At 39.3% G+C, this 22646-nt stretch overlaps 1 protein-coding gene across 3 annotated transcripts; it reads left to right on the top strand.

The window, feature by feature from the left end:
• The first annotated feature begins 15 nt into the window (after positions 1-15).
• On the top strand, positions 16-21687 carry palb2 (partner and localizer of BRCA2). 3 transcript variants are annotated; one of them, XM_078418490.1, is made up of 14 exons: positions 16-164; positions 455-514; positions 2889-2988; positions 3456-5192; positions 6807-7163; positions 7849-8393; positions 9250-9342; positions 11110-11271; positions 11954-12039; positions 15609-15767; positions 16380-16496; positions 17969-18056; positions 19048-19205; positions 20730-21687. In XM_078418490.1, the coding sequence occupies exons 1-14, from the start codon at positions 117-119 to the stop codon at positions 20953-20955; spliced, it is 3936 nt and encodes a 1311-aa protein (XP_078274616.1). In that variant the 5' UTR covers positions 16-116; the 3' UTR covers positions 20956-21687. The 3 variants fall into 3 exon arrangements, 2 of the variants coding, with proteins under 2 accessions (XP_078274616.1, XP_078274618.1); XR_013548704.1 differs by lacking the exons at positions 16380-16496; positions 17969-18056; positions 19048-19205; positions 20730-21687 and adding an exon at positions 12547-12700 and having other exon boundaries at positions 15609-15676; XM_078418492.1 differs by lacking the exons at positions 15609-15767; positions 16380-16496; positions 17969-18056; positions 19048-19205; positions 20730-21687 and adding an exon at positions 12547-12769.
• The last annotated feature ends 959 nt before the right edge of the window (positions 21688-22646 follow it).

The raw sequence follows: 22646 nt of genomic DNA on the forward strand, positions 1-22646 counted from the left end.
TCACGCTCACAATCACAATATCAGCAGCACGTTAACTTTCTTTCATTCACCACTGACTAAACAACTTCCCCACACTTCATTGGCACAACTTGCAATCTGAAACCAGCTACCATTTCATGGAGAATAGCGTGAAAAATCCCCTCAGCTGGGAAACGAGGGAACAGGTGAAGTAGTCTCTCCAAACACTCAAAATCATACGCTGCAAAACAGAAAGGGTTCCTAGCTAATAATGGACCCTTTCCTTGATCACCGTTATTTTTTTTTCATATCTTTCATTCATTTGTTCAATGTCTCCATCGAGATCTCTCGTTTCCCTTTGAAGTAAGGTCTCTACCAGAAACCTTTTCACCAGAGATGCTCTGACCCGCTGAGTTACTCCAGCTTTTTGTGTATATCTTGGGCTTCAAATATCTGTCTAAGGGCTCCAAATAACTATTCCCTTTCACCCCCCCAGCTCAAAGAAAAATTGGCTTTGTTGAAGAAAGAATATGCAAAGACGGTGAATAAATTACAGGTAAATTACACTTCTTTTTTGGGAATCGAATTTTACTCCAGTTCTCAGGGTTTTGAGGAGTTGGTGGGATCCTAGGGAAGCAACAGGTTTTGCGCCCAGTGTAATTTTCTAGAACAGCGGGTTTTTGGTCCGACAAGAAAGGAAGCATTTTTGGATCTACTTCTAGGAGATGAAATGTCCAGTGTGCTAATTTCTAGTTGGAGAACATTTAGAAGAAAATGATCATAAGGTTTAGGTTGGTTATCATAATAAATTGGAATCCAAAGAGTTCTTTCGGCATGAGCAGAGTCCATTAAGAACAAAAATGGGAACAGAGAACAGTACAATACAGGAACAGGCCCTTCAGCCCACACTGTCTGTGCTGAATATGATGCCATGACCCTTATCTGAGAGATCAATAGGTTAAACACTAATTGAACCCTGCAATTCCTCATCTGGTCCTCTCCCTGTACCCCAAAACCGTGTGGGTGAGCTAAAGTGGCTTGCATCTACCATCCGGGCACCATAAAACTGGGCATCAATTTACACGTAATCCATATATTGACACATTTATATCCTTGGAGGGTTTGAGGTAACATCTCCCCTAGTTGACCTAAAATTCATATGCCCTTTTGCTTTATAGAACAGTACAGCACAGGAACAGGCCCTTCAGCCCACGATGTCTCTGCTAAACATGATGACATGTACAACACTCATCTGCCTACAAATAATCCAGATCCCCCAATTTTGTGCATAACCATGTTCTTATCTAAAGGTCTCTTAAATGCCACTATTGTATTGGCGTCAATCACCACTCCTGGCAGCACATTCCAGGCACCCATCATCCACAGTGTACAAAAACATGCCCTGCACCTCCTTTAACTTTGCCCCTCTCATCTTAAAGCAATGCCCTCCAATATTGATATTTCCATCCTGAGAAATAGGCTCTGACTGTCTACCTTATAATTTTATATAATTCTACACGGCCTCTCTTAATTTTATATACTTCTATCAGGTGTCCCGCAACCTTCAGCACTCCAGAGAAAGCAATCCAATTCTGCCCAACTACTCCCTGTAGCTAATGCCCTTTAATCCAGGTATCGTTCTGGTAAATCTCCTCTGCCCCATTTCCAATGCCTCCACATTCTTCCTGTATTGGGGCAACCAGAACTGCATGCAATGCTCCAAATGTGGCCTAACCAAAATCCTATTAAGCTGCCACCACCTTACCATCTCCTTTGTCACTTCCTCAAAAACTCGATCAAGATTAATGATCTAGACTGGGGGGTGGGGTGCATTTTGATAGGAAGATTGAACTGAGATGATATAGAATGAACCATACTGTTCTAAAACTAGTGTTGATGCTGCGAAACCCAGGGGTAGATATGCACAAATCATTAAATGTGTCGACAGTTTGAGAAAGCAGTTAATTATGCAAACCCAGGAGTCTGGTGAGAGTGGATATTGGGACGAGGTTTACAATGGCGGAGGGGACTATTGCTAGACCTCGCAGGTATTAAAACTAAAGGGAAAGAGAATTAAGAGTGACATGAAGAAAAACTAATGTGGTTGGAATCTGGAATGAACTGTGCAAATGTGGTGGAGGCAGATTATATTGAAGCCTTCGGGAGGGAACTGGATAAATGAATATTGGAGAAAACTTTGCAAGATGATGTGGAAAGAGTGGTGGCACTGGAGAGTTGTTCTTGTAAAGAGCCAGACATGATGCACTGAATACCCTCCATTGGCACTGTAACTATTCTATGATTCTGTGTGATGGGGATACTGGTGGCTGTTCATGAAGTGTTGAGCTCCTTCCACCACTCGTATTGAGTTTCTTAGTGCCTCTGAGGGATCAGCTTGAGGTTCTCAATATTATCTTAAATTCTAATACTCCACTTTAAGCAGTCACGGACCATGAATTCCCACATGTTTCTGGAGATGATGCACTTTTTCAGAGATTGTCAGAACATCCTTGAATCTCTGTCGGAAAATCCCCAGCCATAATTGAACTCAAGATGGAGGATCTGTTTAGGAGTCTGTTGTTAGGGATGGAAGCGATGTGGTCTGCCCATCATAGCCAAGAGAGTGTTCTTAAGGCCACAATGCTGGGAATGTTGGCCTGGGAAAGGATGCTAATGTTGCTTCACATATCGAGCCAATGGATTTGGAGGAATTTGCTAAGAAAAAAAAGCTTTGACTGCTCCACACATTGAGTGGTTATTTTTTATTAGTGCTTCTGAATCAGATAATTTCTTCATAACTAATTTGATACTTACTGAGTCTGATTGTTGTGGGTTCAAACCCATGACAGGTCTTAAACTCATAACCTCTGCCAAGCTTTCACTGAATTTATGTTGACTATCTGATATTTATCCCTTATTTTCTCCACTAGCGTGCACAAAAAGCTGAGCGAATACAGAACCATGTTAAAAAAAACATTGCACATCATAATCGACTACAGGAAGAGCAGAGCTCAGCCCAGCTGACAACAGGTAGGTTCACAGTAAATTGGTTTGAACTTTAGACTGGATTATGTCTTTAAGTTAACATTTCAATCATAATGGGCCGTGGTGAAGAATTCCTGGTGATTTTTTTGCGTTTCTTAGTTTCCACAAGGAGTGTAAGTCTTAAAGGGACATGTAGGTTGTACAACTGAAAATGGGGAATCCATCTGCTCTTCAGTTCTCCTATGTTTGGTTTTGTGTTCAGTGCCTGGAGGTGCTTGAGACTGAGTTAAGGGTGGGAAGTCTTAAGCAAAGGCTCTGAGGAAAACAGCTTAGCTTTCTGTTCCTTTAAATCTGCCATGATGCTGATTAGTTAACTTGCATTTCCCGTCCGATCCTTTTACAATTTTAAGACCTCCTCAGTATAGTTGTTGTGTCAATATGTTCAATATCCGTCTCTGTTTTTTTGAAGGTTTGGTAATGGGCCTAATGTGTCTTTCTTGAATCTTTTTAAGAAAATGAGGGCTCCCCTACTTTGAGGACAAATTGGTCCAACTCGTCACTTGAGAAGAGTCAAGTCCCAGCAGAAGAAAGCAAGGAAAATAATTCAACTGCGACATTCAACATTGTACCGGAAATCATCGAGTGTCCAAATCAATCTTTAACGAGTAGGTGCAAAAATGTTGATTCTTCGGGCCAACAACACACTCCTTCAGATAAAGAATTGAACCCCATCACAAAGACAGAAAGTGGAGTTCAAAGTCGTTTAAAACTAAGAAAAAGGAAGTCCTGCGAAGTATTGAAAAGAGTGTGTGAATTAACTGGTGAGCCAGGTAAGCCTTTGATTGCTAATGGAGTGCTTTGCAATAGAAAAATGGACGCCCTGGATTCCATCAATAATACAGGCACCAATATTTCCCAGACTCTTGATGGATGTGTTAAAGAGAACAGATGTCAGGAAGCACTCCCTCAAGCTGAAGACAACACAGCATTGGTAAAGAATGGAACACAGGAAGTAGAAGATAATTCTGTGATTTTGCCCATGAGCAGAATTGAAAGTAACTCTCTCTATTACTGTCACGGGGACAAGCCCATGGAAGAGGCAGTGTTCAAAAATGAAGCTCTTCCTTCAAATGAAATGCTGACTGCAGATGGTCAACTGCAGGAAGCAAAGCCAAGTTGCTCTAAGGACATTAATGAAGCTTTTGAGTCCAACGTAAAGAATGTTGCAGTAGAAGCAGGTGAACTGCAATCAGGTACTGCTGTGTGTGAATCTCTAGGAGCTGGCTCACTGAAGTCTTGTACACTTGTTGAAGGACTTATCTTTCCGGTTGAGTACTATGTTCGGACAACTCGGCGCATGACCAGCTCTCAGCGACAGATAGATCTGGATGCAGTTATTCATAGTCAGCTGGGAAAGTCCAGAAATGGTGGCAAAGGAAGACGCAAGAAGCTCACTTATAATCAAAGTAGTCCCATAGAAGGCTCCCCCAAGAATGAAGCAGAGATCTGTAATACTTTATTACTTTTTAATACTCAGGAGGGTGATGGTGGAGACCCTAATGCAACTTCCTTGCAACCTGACTTGCAAGACTCGTGGAACATTGGTGGTAATTCCCAGGGTACGCAATCAAACCGAAGGAAAGGGAGAAAAAGAGGCAGAGGAGAATGTACAAATGTACAGCTCACTGAAGCTCGTCTGAAGTCTGAGGAAAGAAATTTAAATGACCACAGATTTCCAAATGATGTCCCAATTGCTCTGTCTTCTGACGTTCAGAGTGAGAATGAGGGCAAGAAGAATGAAATTAATACTTGCCAACCAATACTTAACTCTAACAAACTATATGCAAAATCTATAAATACCACAAACAGTCATCATTTTTCAGGGAATGTTAACTTTAATATAAAGAGTTCCAGCCTGTCGCAGAACACACCCAAACAACAATTGGAACGAGTGCATGACAATATTCAGACTGACCATGTGTTAAAAAGCCCTTTGAAAGAGGACATGACTGATCTGTTGAGGGCGCAGGGTGAGTCTGCAGTTTGTGTGCCTGAGCCATCCAGTACAAATAGTGATGTGGATAGTCAGGAAATGATCCCAGAAACTCAGCAGGATTCCATTGATGGCATCTCATTGAAGAAGAATTTAAATTACACAAGGCAGTCGTTTCCATTGGGGATTGACTCGGACAAAGAGAAAACAGAGTCGCCAGTCTCTCAGCCCAAGAGGAGGGTGAAGCTCTCGAGAGGTGAGCACTGAATACACCTTTGTTTGTTAGTCCTGAATAGGTTTGATTGCAGTTCTCATGAATGATTTGTTCTGAGCACTGACTTTTTTGTTAATTGTGTGTGAAGCTCATTTCAGAGTTCAAGAGTGTTGATTGTCGTGTGTCCTAAACAGAACAATGAAATCTTTACTTGTTACGGCACAACAGAATATGTAAACATAGTCTGAAGAAGGGTCTCGACCCGAAACATCACCCATTCCTTCTCTCCCGAGATGCTGCCTGACCTGCTGAGTTACTCCAGCGTTTTGTGAATAAAAAGAATATGTAAACATAGCGCTCTGTAAACAATATAATAAACGAAAAGAAGTTCTGTGTGTCTGTGTATGCACACAAGCCAAAAAAAACAATAATAGTGCAAAAAGACAAAACTAATGCCCCCTGAGTCGATGTAGTTCAGAGCTTATTCGGAGAATGTAGTGTTTAATAGACTGGTTGTACGGAAGAAGCTGTTCCTGAACCTGGATGTTACAGTTTTCAGGCTCCTATATCTTCTTCCCGATGGCAGGAATGACCAGGGTCGCATGGCTTTACTGGGAACTGTGTTTACTGGGTTCATCGTTTATGATTAGAAGAAGTTAAGAAAGAACTTACATGTCTAATCTCTGAAAAGCACTTCACACCCATTGGAAACCTTGAAGTATGGTGACAGCTGTTTCTTCAAACTGTATGTTTAAGACCAGAGAGATTTCAATAAACCACAGTTGAGCAGGAATTAAACTGGTTTATGGTGTCATCCAAGGGGTTAACACAAGTCATTTGTGCAGTCTCCCGAATTACGATTGACTGTTTGCTAATTGATTTTAAATTAACGTAATGGTGCTTTTTTTCTGCAATAAATTAGCAAAATGACATTTTAAAGTAAAAACCAAAAATATTGATCTGTATATAACCATTTGTTACAGGCACTGAAACTAATTGGTTAGAAGCTGATGACCTGCACTATTCTTCAAAAGATCTCAGTGCAAGCATTAATACACTCATTCACGACTTTGGATGGATGCAACATGAACATTCCCAGTGATAGTTTAAATGACAGGAAAAGACAAAGTGCTGGAGGAACTCAGTGATCAGCATCTGTGGAGAGAAATGGACAGACAAAGTTTCAGGTCGGGACCCAGCTTAAGACAGACGTCTGAAGAAAGGTCTCGACCTGAAACATCGACTATCCGTTCCCTCTACAGATGCTCCCTGGCCTGCTAAGTTCCTCCAGCACTTTGTTTTTTTAAACCAGTATCTGCAGTCCTTGGGTTCCGTAATTAAATAATATCAGTCTGAAGAAGGGTCTCGACCTGAAACGTCACCCATTCCTTCTCTCCAGAGATGCTGCCTGTCCCGCTGAGTTACTCCAGCATTTTGTGTCTACCTTCGATTTAAACCAGGACCTGAAGCTCTTTCCTACCTATTTTCGGCATGTATATTTGCTTTCCCTATTTAATGGATGCAGGAATCACATTAAGGGTAAACTGTAGTACTGTAAAGGGGAGACTAAATGGCTCAAATGGTCTTTTCCTGCCTGCCAGTTTTTTAATAACTCTTTGGGTTACTGAAGTAATGGGAGTTATTTCTTCCCAATAGGTAACAACTGTCGTAGAACACGTGAAGGCTCCAGGAAGGTCGTTGAGAGATTCCAAGAAGGGGCACTAGTGTGCTCTGAACCATTACTTCGTGTTAAAAAAACTATTTTCACAAGGTTATTTCACAGCCAGGAAGTCCAGGATTTTGACCTTCCGGAGGAGGATTATGGTCAACTTAAGGAGAAACTAAGAGTGGAAGCATTAAAGAAATCGTGCCTTCTTTCCCAGCATCAAGAAGTTAGCTGTAATTTGGAAACCCGGGCAGAAAAGGATAAGTGGGACACAAAACATTCCAAAACTTCGCGTGCATTAGAAATCAAACAGACTACAGAAAATGTTGAGGAAACCCACGCACAAGGTAAGATGGCTGGCTAAGTCATGTCTGAGGCAGGTGGTATCACTATTCTAACAAAAGTATATAGCTGAAATGCCTTGTATTTGCCTTTCTCAGTTTGCCAAGTTAACTGTTTCAATAAATTAATGTACTTAGCAATAATTCAACCAATTCATCATTTTTATTTGAATGAGCTAATTGGGCTGAACATATTACACCCCACACAGCACACTTTGTTTGTATACATTAAATGTGGTCAATTAATCCATGTACTCCGTAATGATAGAAGGATACGTGCCAAAATACAGCTTCAAACTTGGTAATTACATTGGATTACTTAAAGTTGGATTCAATTGATCTCTCATCCTTTAAAGAGTAAAATTTGAGGTTTGCATTTGACCTTAGTTAAACTACATATGGACTTTTAATGATACCAAAATAACAAGCAAAGATATAATTTGAACTTATGTGTGCAATCTACCTTTTGTGGGATCATATGTTCAGTTGCAGTGATAAATGACCCAATCAGATTATTACCACAGTAGTGAAATAATTCGCCCTTTAAAGCTTGCCCAACATTTGTCTATTTGCAAAGGAAATCTGTGAATGTGTGCCCATTAAATATTTGTCAATTATTTTAAGGCTTAGTTAAAAAGGGAACTTAAAGCTTTATGGATGTTATTAATATGTAGCCATATTTTCCACCTAGAGTCTTTGTGCTGCAAGGGACTGAGCAGAACCACGGAAAAACCACCGGATGATATTTGTCCTGTTCAGCAAATTCCAAAAACGACATCTGGCCATAAACTATCTACCAGCATTTTGCTTTCGACCCCGTCCTGTACCCCACAGGCAATGAATGATCATCGGCATGACCAAACTGCTGGTAGCCCTACATTCCCTACGCTTGGCTTCACTCCTGCCCCTGGTTCAACTGAGTGTTCTCCGATATTTTCCCAAAGTAATTACAGAAACCAGAATTCACCTCAAACTGGCACACACATGTTGGAAGGTGTGGGGAATTGTGGACAGAGGTTCCAGGCAGCTGCTGAAGAAGTGTCGCAACCAGATTTATGTCAGCTCACTCCAATTATAAAGGAAGGCAGTCAATGTGTTTTCTCTGGAAAGGAACCTTTGAACAATAAGGATGAGGAGGACCTCAATTACAAATGTGAGAAAATATTCAGCCAGCAAGATATGCCAAATGATTATTATGTTGAGGAATTTTCAGAAATGGACACTACAATTGAAGAGGTAATGTTTTTACCATTATAGCTCATGTAATGCTGTAGCATGGTGGTAATTTTTTTTTACCACGGGGATCTATCCATCATTGCAAACCAGCGATTATTGCCCATTTTAATTGTCCTGGAACATAATGGCTTGTTAAGTCATCTTAGAGGGCATTTTAAGATTCAACTTTTTTTGTGGGTTTAGAGTCACATTTAGACCAGACAAGGTAAAATTGGTTGATTTCCTTCCCTGAAGAGCATTAATAGACAAGATAGCTTTTACAACAAAATAGTACTTTGTGATTATGATTACAATGACTGTGGTTTAACATTCATTTCCAGATTTCTTAATTGCATTGAAATTCCAAAGCTGCCATGGAGGAATATGATCAAGGATTTCTAGATTTTTGGTCCTGTAATTTAATCACTCGTCACCATCTTATTTCTCTGACCCCGAGAGCAAAGTCTTTTTTAGAACTGTTAATGCTTCTCCTAAAAAGAACGTACTTGCTCTTTCACTAATATGTGCCAAATTTGCCACTCTGTATTCTAGTGTTGCTCTTCCTGATTTTTAGTGTTACTCTGAATGTGTTAGGTTGGAGAAAGCATTTACCAGGACCATTGTTGGGTCAATGACCTTTTGAAATGCAAATTAGAGAAGAGTATCTTTGAGATTATATTATATGTATCAGCCTGGTAGATTTCATCTTCAGTTCATTTTGAAACTTGCTTGCTGGTCAGCAAATGCAGTTTTTTTGCTTGCATTAATATTCTGTTACTGTAACTGAAAAGAGGAGTTCTACCATTTGTTCTGAATAGAATAATATTTCATGGATTCTAAATCTTTTCACTAATTTTAGGGTTTCTTATTTTTGTAGCAGAAAGATGATGTCTTGACTCCATCTCTTGCTACTATGCAATTGGAACAAAAGGTGGAAAAGCAGTTATTACAATTAATCTCCAAGATACAGGTTAGTGAATGATCACCACTGAAGTAAAAATTAAAAGATCCAGATTTTGCTGAGTTTGGGGCATTGTTGGAGTACCCAGTCATAGCAGGCATAATTAGTTCAGACGTGCAAGTCTGGGCTTGCTGGTTTAAGACAGTGATGTCCAATGCAGTGTTCAGGTCTTGAATATTTGATTGATCTTGTTCCAAAAAAAAGTACGGATAAGCCTGGCAACTACAAGACAATCAGTTTAACCTTGGCAGTGGAAAACTTTGAAACATTGATCCAGAACAGGATTAATGGTTCCCTGGAAGTAAATTAATTAAGTAAGGCAAACCAGGATAGATTTAAATGCAAGAGAGAACACAAAGTGCTGGAGTAACTCAGTGGGCCAGGCAGCATCTCCGGAGAACATTTTTGGTCAGGACCCTTCTTCATTGTCTTATCCAACTTGATGGAATTTTTTGATGAGGTAACAGATAAGAGTTGATGAGGATAATGCAGATGATGTGAAGTGCATGGATAGCCAGAAGGCTTTTGATAAGATGCTACATTGTAGGGATATCAGCAAAGATGAAGCCCATGGCATAAAAGGAGCATTGATGGCATAGATATGAAGTTGGTTAAATACAAGATAAATGTTTTGATTGAAAGATACATCATGGAAAAAAGCCCTTCGGTCCACCGAGTTCACGCCGACCATTGATTATCCATTCATACTAATTCTATGTTATCCCACTCTCGCATCTGCTCCCTCCCTAGGAGCAATTCACAGAGGCCAATTACTCTTCAAACCCGAGCATCTTGGGGATGTGGGAAGAAAGCAGAGCATCTGGAGGAAACCCACACAGTCAGAGGAAGAAGGTGCAAAGTCATGCGAATTCTAGGGGAATTAGTGGTGGTGCCATTGCTATTTTGAATGTTAGTAATGATCAAGAGTTGAGTTGCGAACCATAATTTTCTAATTTGTAGATGACACTAACCGTGGCAGCAATGTGAACTGCAAAGAGGATAGTGACAGATTGCACTAACACATAAACAGGCATGTGGAATGAGCTGATGAGGTTAAATGCAAAGGCAAGGTTATGAATTTTAGTGGAAAATGAGGAAAGACAATTTTTTAAATAATTGAATATTGTTTTTAACTGTTCTAAAAGGAATGCCAGAAGGGACCCAGAAGTATGTGTCCACTTATCAGTAAAAGTGGTAGGTTGGGAATGTGGTAATAATAAGGCAAATACAATCTTCGTTTTGGTAATAGAGGCACTGAGTACAAAAGAAAGAATGTTGTACTGAAGCATGACAAAACATTGCTCAACCTCAACTAGAGTGCTGTGTTCTATTTTAGTCATTACATTATAGAAAGGATGTGAAGGGGGGTTGTAAAAAATGGCCTGGGATGAGTGACTGCAATCACAAAGATACATTAAAGTGCAAGAACTCTTTCCCTTGGAGAAAAGATGGTTGAGGAATCTTGGTGTGACCCAAGTCCAAGAAATGAACGCATCACAATGGCAGTGAAGCAGTTATTTTCTTTATTTTCAATAAATTATCTTTTAATCACATTAGAGAGGAGATTTGTGTTTGATCTGCTCAAATTTCTGGTTCAAGCACGACTGTTATCATATCTTTTGTTATGGCTAGTCTTGATTTTGCAGAAAGCGTGTTTTGTGGAAGAGACTCTTGTAACAAATACATTTTATAGACCAACGTTCATTGCTGGCATGGTAAATAAATGCAATGATTTGTCAGACAGGAGGATAAATGATTTTATCATTTTATTTATAGAATCCATCCACATCCTGCATTATTGACTTGTGCACAGTATTTTGGATGGTGAAAGAGATCAGAACATTGTGTGTTGCTTGTGCCTGTGAAACAGCAGTGTTGCTATGGGCTCCAGAGCAGGTTAACCAATGGACTAATATCCATACTTGGGCCTTTGATAAGGTAAAGATGTCTGTTCTTTCTTTGTTGCTATAAATTTGTTTAATTCTGATCATCCAACAGGTATTCGATGCTGAATGATGGAGTTAGATTAGTTTGAAATTAAATTAACCCCAAAGCTTTACATTCTCAGAATTCCAGACAATTTGTGAAATTATCTTCTTTAGAGTATTATCATCTTCTTGTGACATCTGTGGAAACCTGCATATGGGTATAACAAAACATTGGAGGATTGTGATTAATAAACACTAGTGTTCCCAACAAGTCTGAAATTTGTTTTAGTTTAGAGATATGGCATGCAAACAGGCCCTTCAGCCTACTGAGTCCATGCCAACCATCACCTAGTTCACACTAGTTCTAAGTTATCTTACTTTCACATCCACTTACATACTAGGGGCAATTTACAGAGGCCAATTAACTAACAAACCTGTATGTCTTTCCTTGTGCTTTCCAATCTAATAGATCATTCTGATTCTATCTTAATTTGATTTTACATTAAGTCAATCTGACCTGGTGCGTCAGTGTCTTAGCCATTTAGATCTGTTCAGAGACAACTTGGCAGGAGTTTAACTCCTTATGTGTACAGGTTTTTCGGTGTTCAAGAATGGGTTGATGAGGAGATGGACTAATTTTTGAAGGTTTTACCATTTCTAACATTGATTTGCTTCTTTCCTCTCTTATTCAGATTCCCATAATTGAACTCATACCCATTCCAGATGTTGTTAACATTCTGTGTGTGGCTTTTGGAAGCCTGGAGATAAGAGAAATAAAGTAAGGCTGGAAAAAATGTCAACAAAACCATAAATATACTGCACTACTGACAGAACTGCACCTACACAACACGACAATTTTTTTATAATCCACAACACATCATAACCAGACTGTTGAAATTGAATTGCTCTTACAGTTCTCTTACCATTCACACGTTGTGACATAGCATGATCATAATAGGTTACAAGCCACTGACCTAAGATTTGAGCAGAGAACAGAAATTAATTGCTTCTTGAGGATGCGATTGTAGAAAGTAGCTGGGAAAATGTCCTGTACCCACTTAAATTCCTCTTGGTAACTGTTTTATAGCATCTCAATATAAAATCTGTATGGCTGTCAATGGGAATTTTATTTTCTCGAAAAATCTCTCACAGTTCAAAATAGGGCAAACTGAAGTAAAATACGTCAGTAGAAGTAGTAGTGAGTTAGGAGCAATTTTGTTTCTAGTTCAAGAAGTTATGGAACATAAGTGCAGAAGATGTTTGGAACCATTATCTTTCATTTCAGACAATGCATTAAAAGGGCGGCACGGTGGCGCAGGAGACTCAGGTTCGATCCTGACTAAGGGTGCTGTCTGTATGGAGTTTGTACGTTCTCCCCGTGACCTGCGTGGATTTTCTCCGAGATCTTTGGTTTCCTCCCACACTCCAAAGACGTACAGGTTTGTAGGCTAATTGGCTGGGCAAATGTAAAAATTGTCCCTAGTGGGTAGTGTTAATGTGCGGGGATCGCTGGGCGGCGCGGACCCGGTGGGCCAAAGGGCCTGTTGCTGTCTGTATCTCTAAAAAAAATAAAAAAAAAAATCATCTTGGCTGGACATTAAAAATCATATTGCAAGTAAAACTTGGGGAACTCTTCCAGGTGATGTGGGCAATGTTTAAACCTCAATCAATATCATTTTTAAAAATACATTACTAATTATCATATTGCTGTTTTGTGCAGGCTTGCTGTATACAAATTGGCTTTTGCGTTTCTTTTGTTACAACAGTGACCACATTTCAAAAGTACTTAAATGGCAGTAGTCCTTTCATGCTTTCCAAAAGGTTGTAAAAATCACCAAGAAATATAATGACAATTTTTAATTGTTTCGTCTTTTGCTGTGTATAGTATTTAGCTCATTCCCAGTCTGTCTCTACTATGTTATTAAAAATTATACTAATATAAACTAATCAATGGCTGACTTTGGTTGGTCTCTCAGACCTCAACTGTTGTTACAAAGCAGAACTGCAGAAGCTTGTTAACTATTGTATGTGAAAGAGGCTGCATGGATTTTGGCTGCTGCTATTCAGATCTGCTCTGCCACTCAATAAAACTGGCTGATCTAATTTTTGGTTTCAACTACAGTTTCTATCTGATGTCCATAGCCTCTGTTTTTCCAGTAGTCCAACAATATATCTATCTCAGCCTTGAATCTACTTAGTAACTCAACATCCACACCCCTTGCACATAGAGAATTATAAGGATTTACAACGTTCTGACAAACAAATTTTATATTCACTCGAACAAGGAGTAGGAATAGCTATTCATGCGTCCTCCATTTGTTAAGATAATGCCTGTTATCTGATTGTAATCTCAGCTCAGCAGGTTGATTTGATTATAATCTCGGGCCATTCCCATCTACCTGTGAAAGTCAGCTCGACTTATCTCTAAAATAAGTACGCAAAACACAAGACTCAGTTAAATCTTTTACTGAAACACCAAGGTGGGAAAAGACATAGAGACCTGAGTGTACTGTTGTTCACTCAAGCACCTGCTTCTGTCCTCTCAAAGAATACCCCGAATACAGGCAATGTTTATACAGCTCAAAGCCGCACAAAAAGCACATCCAGTAATTTTCCACAGTTCAGTAATTTTCCAGTGTTACATGACATCATCTAGTCTTAACAATAACATAGTAGAGTTCCCATAGTATAGTTGCTTTAATTGTGTTAGGGAGTAAAAAAGGAGTACTTTTTACCTCCTTATAAAGAATCCATCTACTGCTGTCTAGAAAATATTAAATGTTCTGCTTCCACCTGTGTCTTAAACGGGCGTTCCTTGGTTCAAACCACCCATAATAGGAAATTAACTCCCTAGATCCACCTTGTCAGCACCCTTCAAAATTTCATGTTTCACTCAAATCTCCTCTCATTCCTCTAAACTCTAGTAGATACAAACGTAGTCTGTCCAATCTTTCATCTTCAGACAATCCGTCCAATCCAGGAATTAATTTAATCATGTGTAGGAAGGAACTGTAGATGCTGGTTTAAACCGAAGACACAAAAAGCTGGAGTAACTCAGTGGGTCAGACAGCATCTCTGGAGAAAAGGAATAGGTGACGTCCAATTAATTTAGTCAGTTCCAACAGCATCCAACATATTAACATTCTTACTTGAAATATTTTTCATCAGTTCCTTATATAACAGGAGCTTAATCTCCATACTTTTATATCTGATTATCCTAGTAATAAACAATAATATTCTGTCAGTTTTTCCAATTATTTGCTATCCTTTTGTGAAATGTGCACTCGGACAATCAGATACCTCTGCATCTCAGGGCTCTGCAAGCTCTTGATATTTTGATAAAATATTTTCTTATTTTTCCTGCAAAAGTAATAGATTTACATTTTCCCATATTTGCCAGATCTGTTCCCCAGGAATCCAATTTTGTCTAATAAAGTCCAGATACCTTTTTCAAGGACATTTGACTTGAAAGAACTAAAATGCTGGAATAACTCAATAGATCAGGCAGCAAATCTGGGGAAAAACATGGATAAGTGACGTGCTGAGTTACTTCAGCCCATACTGTATTTGTCAGTAGTGTTAGCTTAGAAGGAGCTCTACCTCATGCAGGGAGAAATCCATTACTTTTAAAGAATGACACTCTAATTCTAATTATTCACAAAATGCTGGAGTAACTCAGCAGGTCAGGCAGCATCTCGGGAGAGAAGGAATGGGTGACGTTTCGGGTCGAGACCCTTCTTCAGACATGTCGGGGGTGGGACAAAGGAAGGATATAGGTGGAGACAGGAAGATAGAGGGAGATCTGGGAAGGAGGAGGGGAAGGGAGGGACAGAGGAGCTATCTGAAGTTGGAGAAGTCGACGTTCATACCACCGGGCTGCAAACTGCCCAGGCGAAATATGAGGTGCTGCTCCTCCAATTTCCGGCGGGCCTCACTATGGCACTGGAGGAGGCCCATGACAGAGAGGTCAGACTGGGAATGGGAGGGGGAGTTAAAGTGCTGGGCCACCGGGAGATCAGTTGCGTTAATGCGGACCGAGCGCAGGTGTTCAGCGAAGCGATCGCCGAGCCTGCGCTTGGTTTCGCCGATATAAATAAGTTGTCATCTAGAGCAGCGGATGCAATAGATGAGGTTGGAGGAGGTGCAGGTGAACCTCTGTCTCACCTGGAAAGACTGTTTGGGTCCTTTGATGGAGTTGAGGGGGGAGGTAAAGGGACAGGTGTTGCATCTCGTGTGGTTGCAAGGGAAAGTGTCTAATTCTAATAATGGATACATGGGAATTATACAATAATCGCTCAGATGAAAACTTTGTGATAATGATGTTTTTTCCCCCCTGCTTCTTATCAGGGTATTACGTTCTACAGAGAGAGGCTGCTTGGAACATACTCTGCTGCAGGCAGGAGATATAAATGCCGTGCTGGGGCTGCCTGGATGGAGACTAGTCTGCTCTTGTGGCTCGCTCCAGAGTCAAAGCATAGAAATGAACACCCTCTCCAAAGAAGGACGGTCAGAATCTTATATGTATTATTTGCTTTCTCTTTATTTTTTTACATTGGTCAGCAGTTTCTCAGTTAGCAGACCATGCTAGATTCTATATGAACTGAGTATTAAAATGGTGTAGGAGTTTGGAGGGTTCAAGAGAGATAGATGAAACAACAGTGAAGAGAAACTATTATAAGCTTTCAGCTCAGATTTAGGCATGGAAGGCCAATCAAATAAAATGGTTACTAACATGATTTTGCTCTGTAATTCTAAGCAGTTTAGATATAACCAACTAAATATTGTGTTTCTTATCCTACTCTTTGTGTTAAAGATGTCACAAGATAATGCTGACTTCTTGATTATGATAATGTTGACATATAATGATGGACTTGCAAGTAGAGCCACAAATGCATAAAATAAGCTACAAAAAGCCATGGTCATGACTCGTGGCTTAAATGGGATTTTCAGTTCCCAAATCTGGCATGCCCACAAAAATCTCTCCTGTGCCTTAACACAAAAATATAGTGACTTCACAGAGAGCTGGATGAAGATTCAGAAGAAGAGAATAAGAGGAGTGAAAATATGTTCTGCTAATTTGGATGTTGGGTGGATTTACTGACTGAATTTTATGATTAGGACTGAACAATCCATGCAACTTGTCCCCCCCAATGAGATGGTTTTGGCTTTCAGCGAAATTGAAGGTCAAATAGAAGCTTTGATCGGATCGACTATAATGAGCAACATCGTCATTTGGTGAGAACTTTATTCCCATTTGTTTCTTTAATAACGATATCACAATTTCTCTGTAACTGTCACACTCTTTTCTGTAGGTCTGTTTCCTTCCTCTCTTTGCACAACCTGTTTTACGTGTGCATGGTTAGATTGTACTTGTGACTGGTATTATTTGCTTAGTTAGCACGCAAAACAAATTTTTCATTGCTTCTTGGTCCACAAGGCAATAATATGCCAATATCATAGTTCCGCTGGTAGCATGCTGGCCTATGAGTTAGACAGCTGAAATCCATTTCAGCCACCTGAGAAAGCAAACCTGAGTTAATATTGCAGTTCAATGCTGAGTGATGAGTCCTGCAATGTAAGTTTATCTTTCAAACCAAAGCTTTGTTTCACTTCCCAGTACTTATAAGATCCTATGGAGGAGGAGTGGGTGAGTTGTTATTTGTGTCAGAGACAAAAACTTATCCCTCAATCAACATCATTGAAACATCACTTTAAAAAACACTTTATCTCTTTATTAGATTGTTATTTGTAAGATCTTACTGTGTGATAATTGGCTGTCATATTTCCCACACTACATCAGGGATTGTGCTTCAAAGGCTTTTTCAATGGCTTCTGAGCTCCTTGAGGCATCAAGGATGAGGTATAGAGGTATGTAGGTTAATTGGCTGGGCATATGTAAAAATTGTCCCTAGGGTGTAGGATAGTGTTAATTTGCGGGGATCGCTGGGCGGCGCGGACCCGGTGGGCCGAAGGGCCTGTTTCTGCGCTGTATCTCTAAAAAAAATCATAAAAGTGCAGGTCTTCCATCTTTTGATTGTTTATCTGTACATGGTACTCACTTGACCATTTGATCTAATTTCATTTCTTGACTTCCTTTAAATAAATATAAATATTTTTCAAGTAATAAAACTCTCAAATATAGCCAAAAATAGTAAAATACCCGAGACAGTTTCAGCTGCTTCTATCTGCCCAGCAGATCTATTTCTTCTCTAGCTATTGTCCCTTGTTCTCTTTATTGCCATCATATTAACCTGGTTGTGAGTTTCCTTTTTGTTCTCTTTTTAAAAATTGTAAACCTTTGTCCTGGCTGTACCCTACTGTCTTAGAGGTGAGAAATGTGCTACTTGAACATGCCATCATTTCAACAGGTAGAAATTTGTTTCCGTTACTAAAACTTAAGTGAAACATTTTAATTAGGTTTTAATGCATTTTTTAAAAAAGTTGTCAATCGGGCAATGATATACTTATTTTAAAAATATCGAACACCTGCAGGACAGTTCTGGAAGATGCAATATATCATATAAAATTGTTATTAAACAACTGCGAGCATTTTGAAATAATTCTCCCTTCATTCTTCATATTTTCTGTCAGCACAGACTTGTTTATTTTTTGTAATGAATTGTGTCATTGGTTGTTCAGGTGCCACGGAGGGGTGAAGCACTGTTTAAATTTATTTAAAATTTGGATTATTCTTGTTTACCGCCTAGGAACTTGAAGACTGGGCATCTCCTCAAGAGGATCCATTTAAGTGAAAGCTACCCTGGTACTGTCTGCCAGAAGGCCTATTCCCAGTCGGTAAGACGCAGCGAGAAATTATTGTTTTATGGTGGTGGAGACTAAGAACTAGAGAATCCTGCATATAATCCAGAATGCTTTCTGAGAGCCTTTTGTCAGGGACGGACCCATTTCAAACTGAAAGAAGAAAATTAGTAAAAGTTGAAAGGATCTTAACTAAATTTAGTGATTCCTTGTTAATGTGGCACTTGGACTGTATTTATAGTGAATGGCGTATTAATATGAACTTCAGACTATATGCAGAATTGCTAAAGTTGATCACAATAAATAGAAGTGCTGTGTGGGAAGGAAATGGCTACGTATTAGAAGCCAACTTTCCTTTCATTTAATTAATTCAGGGGTGACTGAGAGCAGGAAGTAGAGATAATTTTCATTCAAGACCCTGATGATTTGAGAGTAAACGATTGCCACTAAAAAGATATTCCAAAAGAAAAATGAAATATTTGCTTCTGATAATTCATTTAAAAACCCAGTGGTACAATTCAAATGTGGACCAGCGACATTTAATTTGATTCGCCTTGTTTGATGCTGTACAATCTCTGGACCTACTGCCTGCTTGGCCTCTTGATTAAATAACTTGCAATTAAAACTACAAGTTCTGGTATTTTAGAGCAGGATTAGCATCATCAGCTAGGTTAGAAATAGTGGCAAATAATATTTTGACCAAGAATTGATAGGTAGAATATGCACGTCTTTCTTTCTCCAAACCATCACTCCCCAAAGTAAAGATCTAATACTTTTAACACTTGCAGTTTCATTTTATCCATGCCATTACATTAACTGTCATGATTATGTTCAATATCACCAGTTTATAAATTTCACAAGGTCTGTATATATTGTATACTGGAGAGTTGCTTCCTAGTAAATAAAAAAGCTGCTGAAAAAATCAATTAAATCTTAAATGCAGCTCCTAAATTATCAGTAAAATCTACAAAGTTAAAACAGACTGGAATAACTATTTAGTAATAATTGTTTTATTTCTGGCATTTAGGGAATATTGTTCATTCTCCTCCGTCGTCGATACATTGGCACCTGTGAAGGATTAGTTGGAGAGCAGGTCTGTGTTTTGAGAATGGTGGCTGTTAATCCCATGAATGGGAAAAGTAGACCCATCATGTCATATACAATCCCTGTGGAATGCAGTGGGAGGTAAGGTCCACTTGTATTACCTGATCAGTACCTTCCTGTATAAAAATGCCCTTTGATACTCAATATGTTACTGGACGAGGTGTAGATTGGCCACTTTCAGGCATAATATCAAATTGGGCTTTCCCTGCTAAATCTGTACATTCAAGCTTTTTCTGAGAAAGAGGTTAGCTTCCCTGGCAGGGAAAATGGAAAATAGAGTAGAGTCATAATTTTCTTCAGGGTTGGACGGCTCGTGAAGAGATTAATGTATCCTGTAACATGGTTCTAACATGAATGAAATGTTGCATTTACATTAATCAAAGATGCCTGGGAATCACTTTAACTGGATAAACCCAGAGGAAATTGATGGTATAAATGAATGAATGAATGAGTTTATTGGCCAAGTATGTATCTACAAGGAATGTGCCTTGGTGCTCCGCTCACAAATGACAACACAAACATACAGTTAACAATTAAGAATAAAGCATAACCACATCAAAACAATAAGGATACAACATAAGAAACAGAACTAAACCATTCAGCCTCTCACACCAGATATGTAATTCAGTCACATAATGGCTGATCTTTTACCTCAGTGACATTTGCCTGTACTAACCCCTTAGCCCATGAATTCACAAAAAATCTAGCCATATAACTATTCACAGACAGCCTTCATGACCCTCTTAAGTACTCTCTGCAGGAAGACATTTCTCTCTCTGTCTTGGATGGCCAATCCCTTTTGAGATGTGACATCTTGTTCTTGACATTCTAGCTAAAGGAAACTTCAACCAAATTTACTCAGTCAAGCCCTGTAAGAATCTTGTGTGTTCAACCCATTCTTCTGCACTCAAGAAAGTATCAGCCCAAATCTCACCTCCTACTGACAAACCTGCCATCCCAGGAGTCAGGTTGTGAATTTTGCAATGCTCCCTCAATTGCAAGTATACTCTACCTTTGGTAGGGAGACCTAGATCTGTAGGTGTTTTTGTACCAAAGTCTTATATAGGTAGAGCAATGTGTCTCCCATTTTGTCCTCCTGCAATAAAAGCCATTCGCTTTTCTAATTGTTGTAACAAAGATTTATTTATAAGAATGCCCAGCTTCATCTGGATTTCAATACTTTCAAAGCTCTTGCATTATATTCCATATACCATGTTCTTGTCAAGAGTTAGGCAAAAGAAGAACATAGAAAGAAGGTTATTGACAGAACCATTATTGACACGAGGAAAACTTATGCTACAAAGAGTTTGGGTGTGGAATATATTACGGTGTTAATAGTGGGGGCAGATTAAATTGTAATAGTCAAAAGGGGCCTGGTTACCATCTGAAATAAAAGAACTTTGTTTCTTCGCTGAAAGAAAGCAGGGAGTTGGATCACCTAGATTGTTTTTATACAGAGTTTTTTTGGCACAAAGGGCTCCTTTCACACTAATCATTCCGTGAATCAAGTTAGTCGGATGTGCTCTTTCTTTTAATTAGGTTAACAACACATTTGTATGAGTATTGTTTTTCTCATTTTAACAGTGATTGTATTTCTTTAATCAGATACATTGACGGAGGTGTGAAGGGACAGTCCATTGCAGCAATTGTGACTCCCGGAACCATGGTACTTTGGAATCTACTGTCTGGCCAAATCTCAACCATGCTCCAGCATGACTCTAGTGGGGACTGGTCACTATTTCACTGGACAGAGGAGGACTCGTGTCTTCTAGCCAGAAAGAACGATAGCACTGTGTATATATACAAATGCTTAGGAGCCAAAACAGCATGAATATACTGTTGCTGTGTCAAGATTATGCAGGATAAACTTGCAGCACCTTGGTTCGTGAAACCTGTTCACTTTTTTGGATGAAAATCACCAAAGTCTTCAATGTGAGCGAAGTGTACAATTCTTGTGTACAATGATTTACCGAGCCACTGCACAGTGCTTTTTTTTATTGCAGGGACGTACTATAACTTATTATGGACTATTTCTGTAAAATATTCAGTGCACTTTAATGCATCATTATTTAATATTTATATTGAAATTATTGCAGATTTATTTTGCTTTTAACTGTGGTGACAGGACATTACAGTTCCTTTCCTAATGTACTTGAAGGGCATTCCTGGGTCACTGTATATTGTGATAAACGAGCAGATTATATTTTCCTCTGTACACTGTCGGTTGAAACAACCACTAATGTAACGTTGGAAAATCTGAGTTGTATTCACATCCACTAACAGTAGAGCCAGCTTCAAATTTAGACACAAAATGCTGGATTAACTCAGCATCTCTGGAGAGACGGAATGGGAGACTGAAGAAGGGTCTCAAACCGAAACGTCACCCATTCCTTCTCTCCAGAGATGCTGCCTGACCCACTGAGTTACTCCAGCATTTTGTGTCTCTCTTCAATTTAAACCAATGTTCTTTCCTACACAGCTTCAAATTTACTTCCATTTGGTAGTTAGGTTGTTGCCATTCCCTATTAAGGGGTTGAACTTTGAAAAGTTTCCAAAAATAGAATGACAGTACATGTTTAAAAAGACAAATGAAAGAGGATTATAATGTCACAAATCTGTCTTCAATAAATAAAATCAATTAATCAATCTCTCCTATTCAATGTACATACATAAAATGCATAAAAAGCATTATGCCAAATTGAATTTATTATCATATGCACAAATACGATGAGGTTAAAATCACGTGTGCAGCAGTATCACAAGCCCATAGACTCAGACAACATAAAAACATTTTATACAACACATAAAATATTGTGAAGAAAAATATTGCAAAAACAAGACACATTGAGAAAAGCAATTCCATGGTTGCATCAGGGGTGCTCCATTATGTTATGTTGCTGAGGTAGGATTAGGGGTGTGCAGATCTGTTGAAGAACCTGATCAAAACCCTAATCAAGGGCAGCACAGTGGCAGAGTTGCTGCCATGCAGCGCCAGAGACCCGGGTTCGATCCTAGGGTTTCTCCGGGTCCTCCAACACTTCAAAAATGTACAGGTTTGTAGGTTAATTGGTTTTGGTAAAATTGTAAATTGTCCCGAGTGTGTAGGAGAGAGCTAGTGTGCAGGGATTGCTGATCGTCATGGACTTGGTGGGTCGAAGGGCCTGTTTCTGTGCTGTATCTCTAAAGTCTAAAGTAAAGAATCTGACCAATCGAATGCAGCAAAACCATGCAGCAGAGCTCTCACCATGGCACTTCCAGAACTGCTCTTCCAGCACTAATCAGAACATTTTGACCTAATCTTCTGGCTAACCTCTCTTAATCCTCTTGATTTTCTCTGGTACAGTTGTCAAAGTTACCCTTGCATTTTCAGATATATATTCAGCGATGGATGCCTTCAGTCAAATTAAGGGTGTGGCAGAACATCAGATTTTGGTCAGGCACTAAACTGATGCAGTAGAAATTATCAAAGAATCGGAAGATCAAGATGAAAAAAAGGTCTGTCTGGCTATTTGGATCATGTTT

This window comes from Rhinoraja longicauda, chromosome 21, assembly GCF_053455715.1.
Source record: "Rhinoraja longicauda isolate Sanriku21f chromosome 21, sRhiLon1.1, whole genome shotgun sequence".
NCBI lineage: Eukaryota > Metazoa > Chordata > Chondrichthyes > Rajiformes > Arhynchobatidae > Rhinoraja > Rhinoraja longicauda.

What these genes read in the sequence shown, in the direction of transcription:
- palb2 (XM_078418490.1), top strand. Translation starts at nt 117, where the DNA reads ATGGAGAATAGCGTGAAAAATCCCCTCAGCTGGGAAACGAGGGAACAG. An exon ending in CTCAGCCCAGCTGACAACAG is followed by an intron (nt 2,989 to 3,455) that starts GTAGGTTCACAG and finishes AATCTTTTTAAG; the next exon opens with AAAATGAGGGCTCCCCTACT. An exon ending in ACCCTCTCCAAAGAAGGACG is followed by an intron (nt 15,768 to 16,379) that starts GTCAGAATCTTA and finishes TTTTATGATTAG; the next exon opens with GACTGAACAATCCATGCAAC.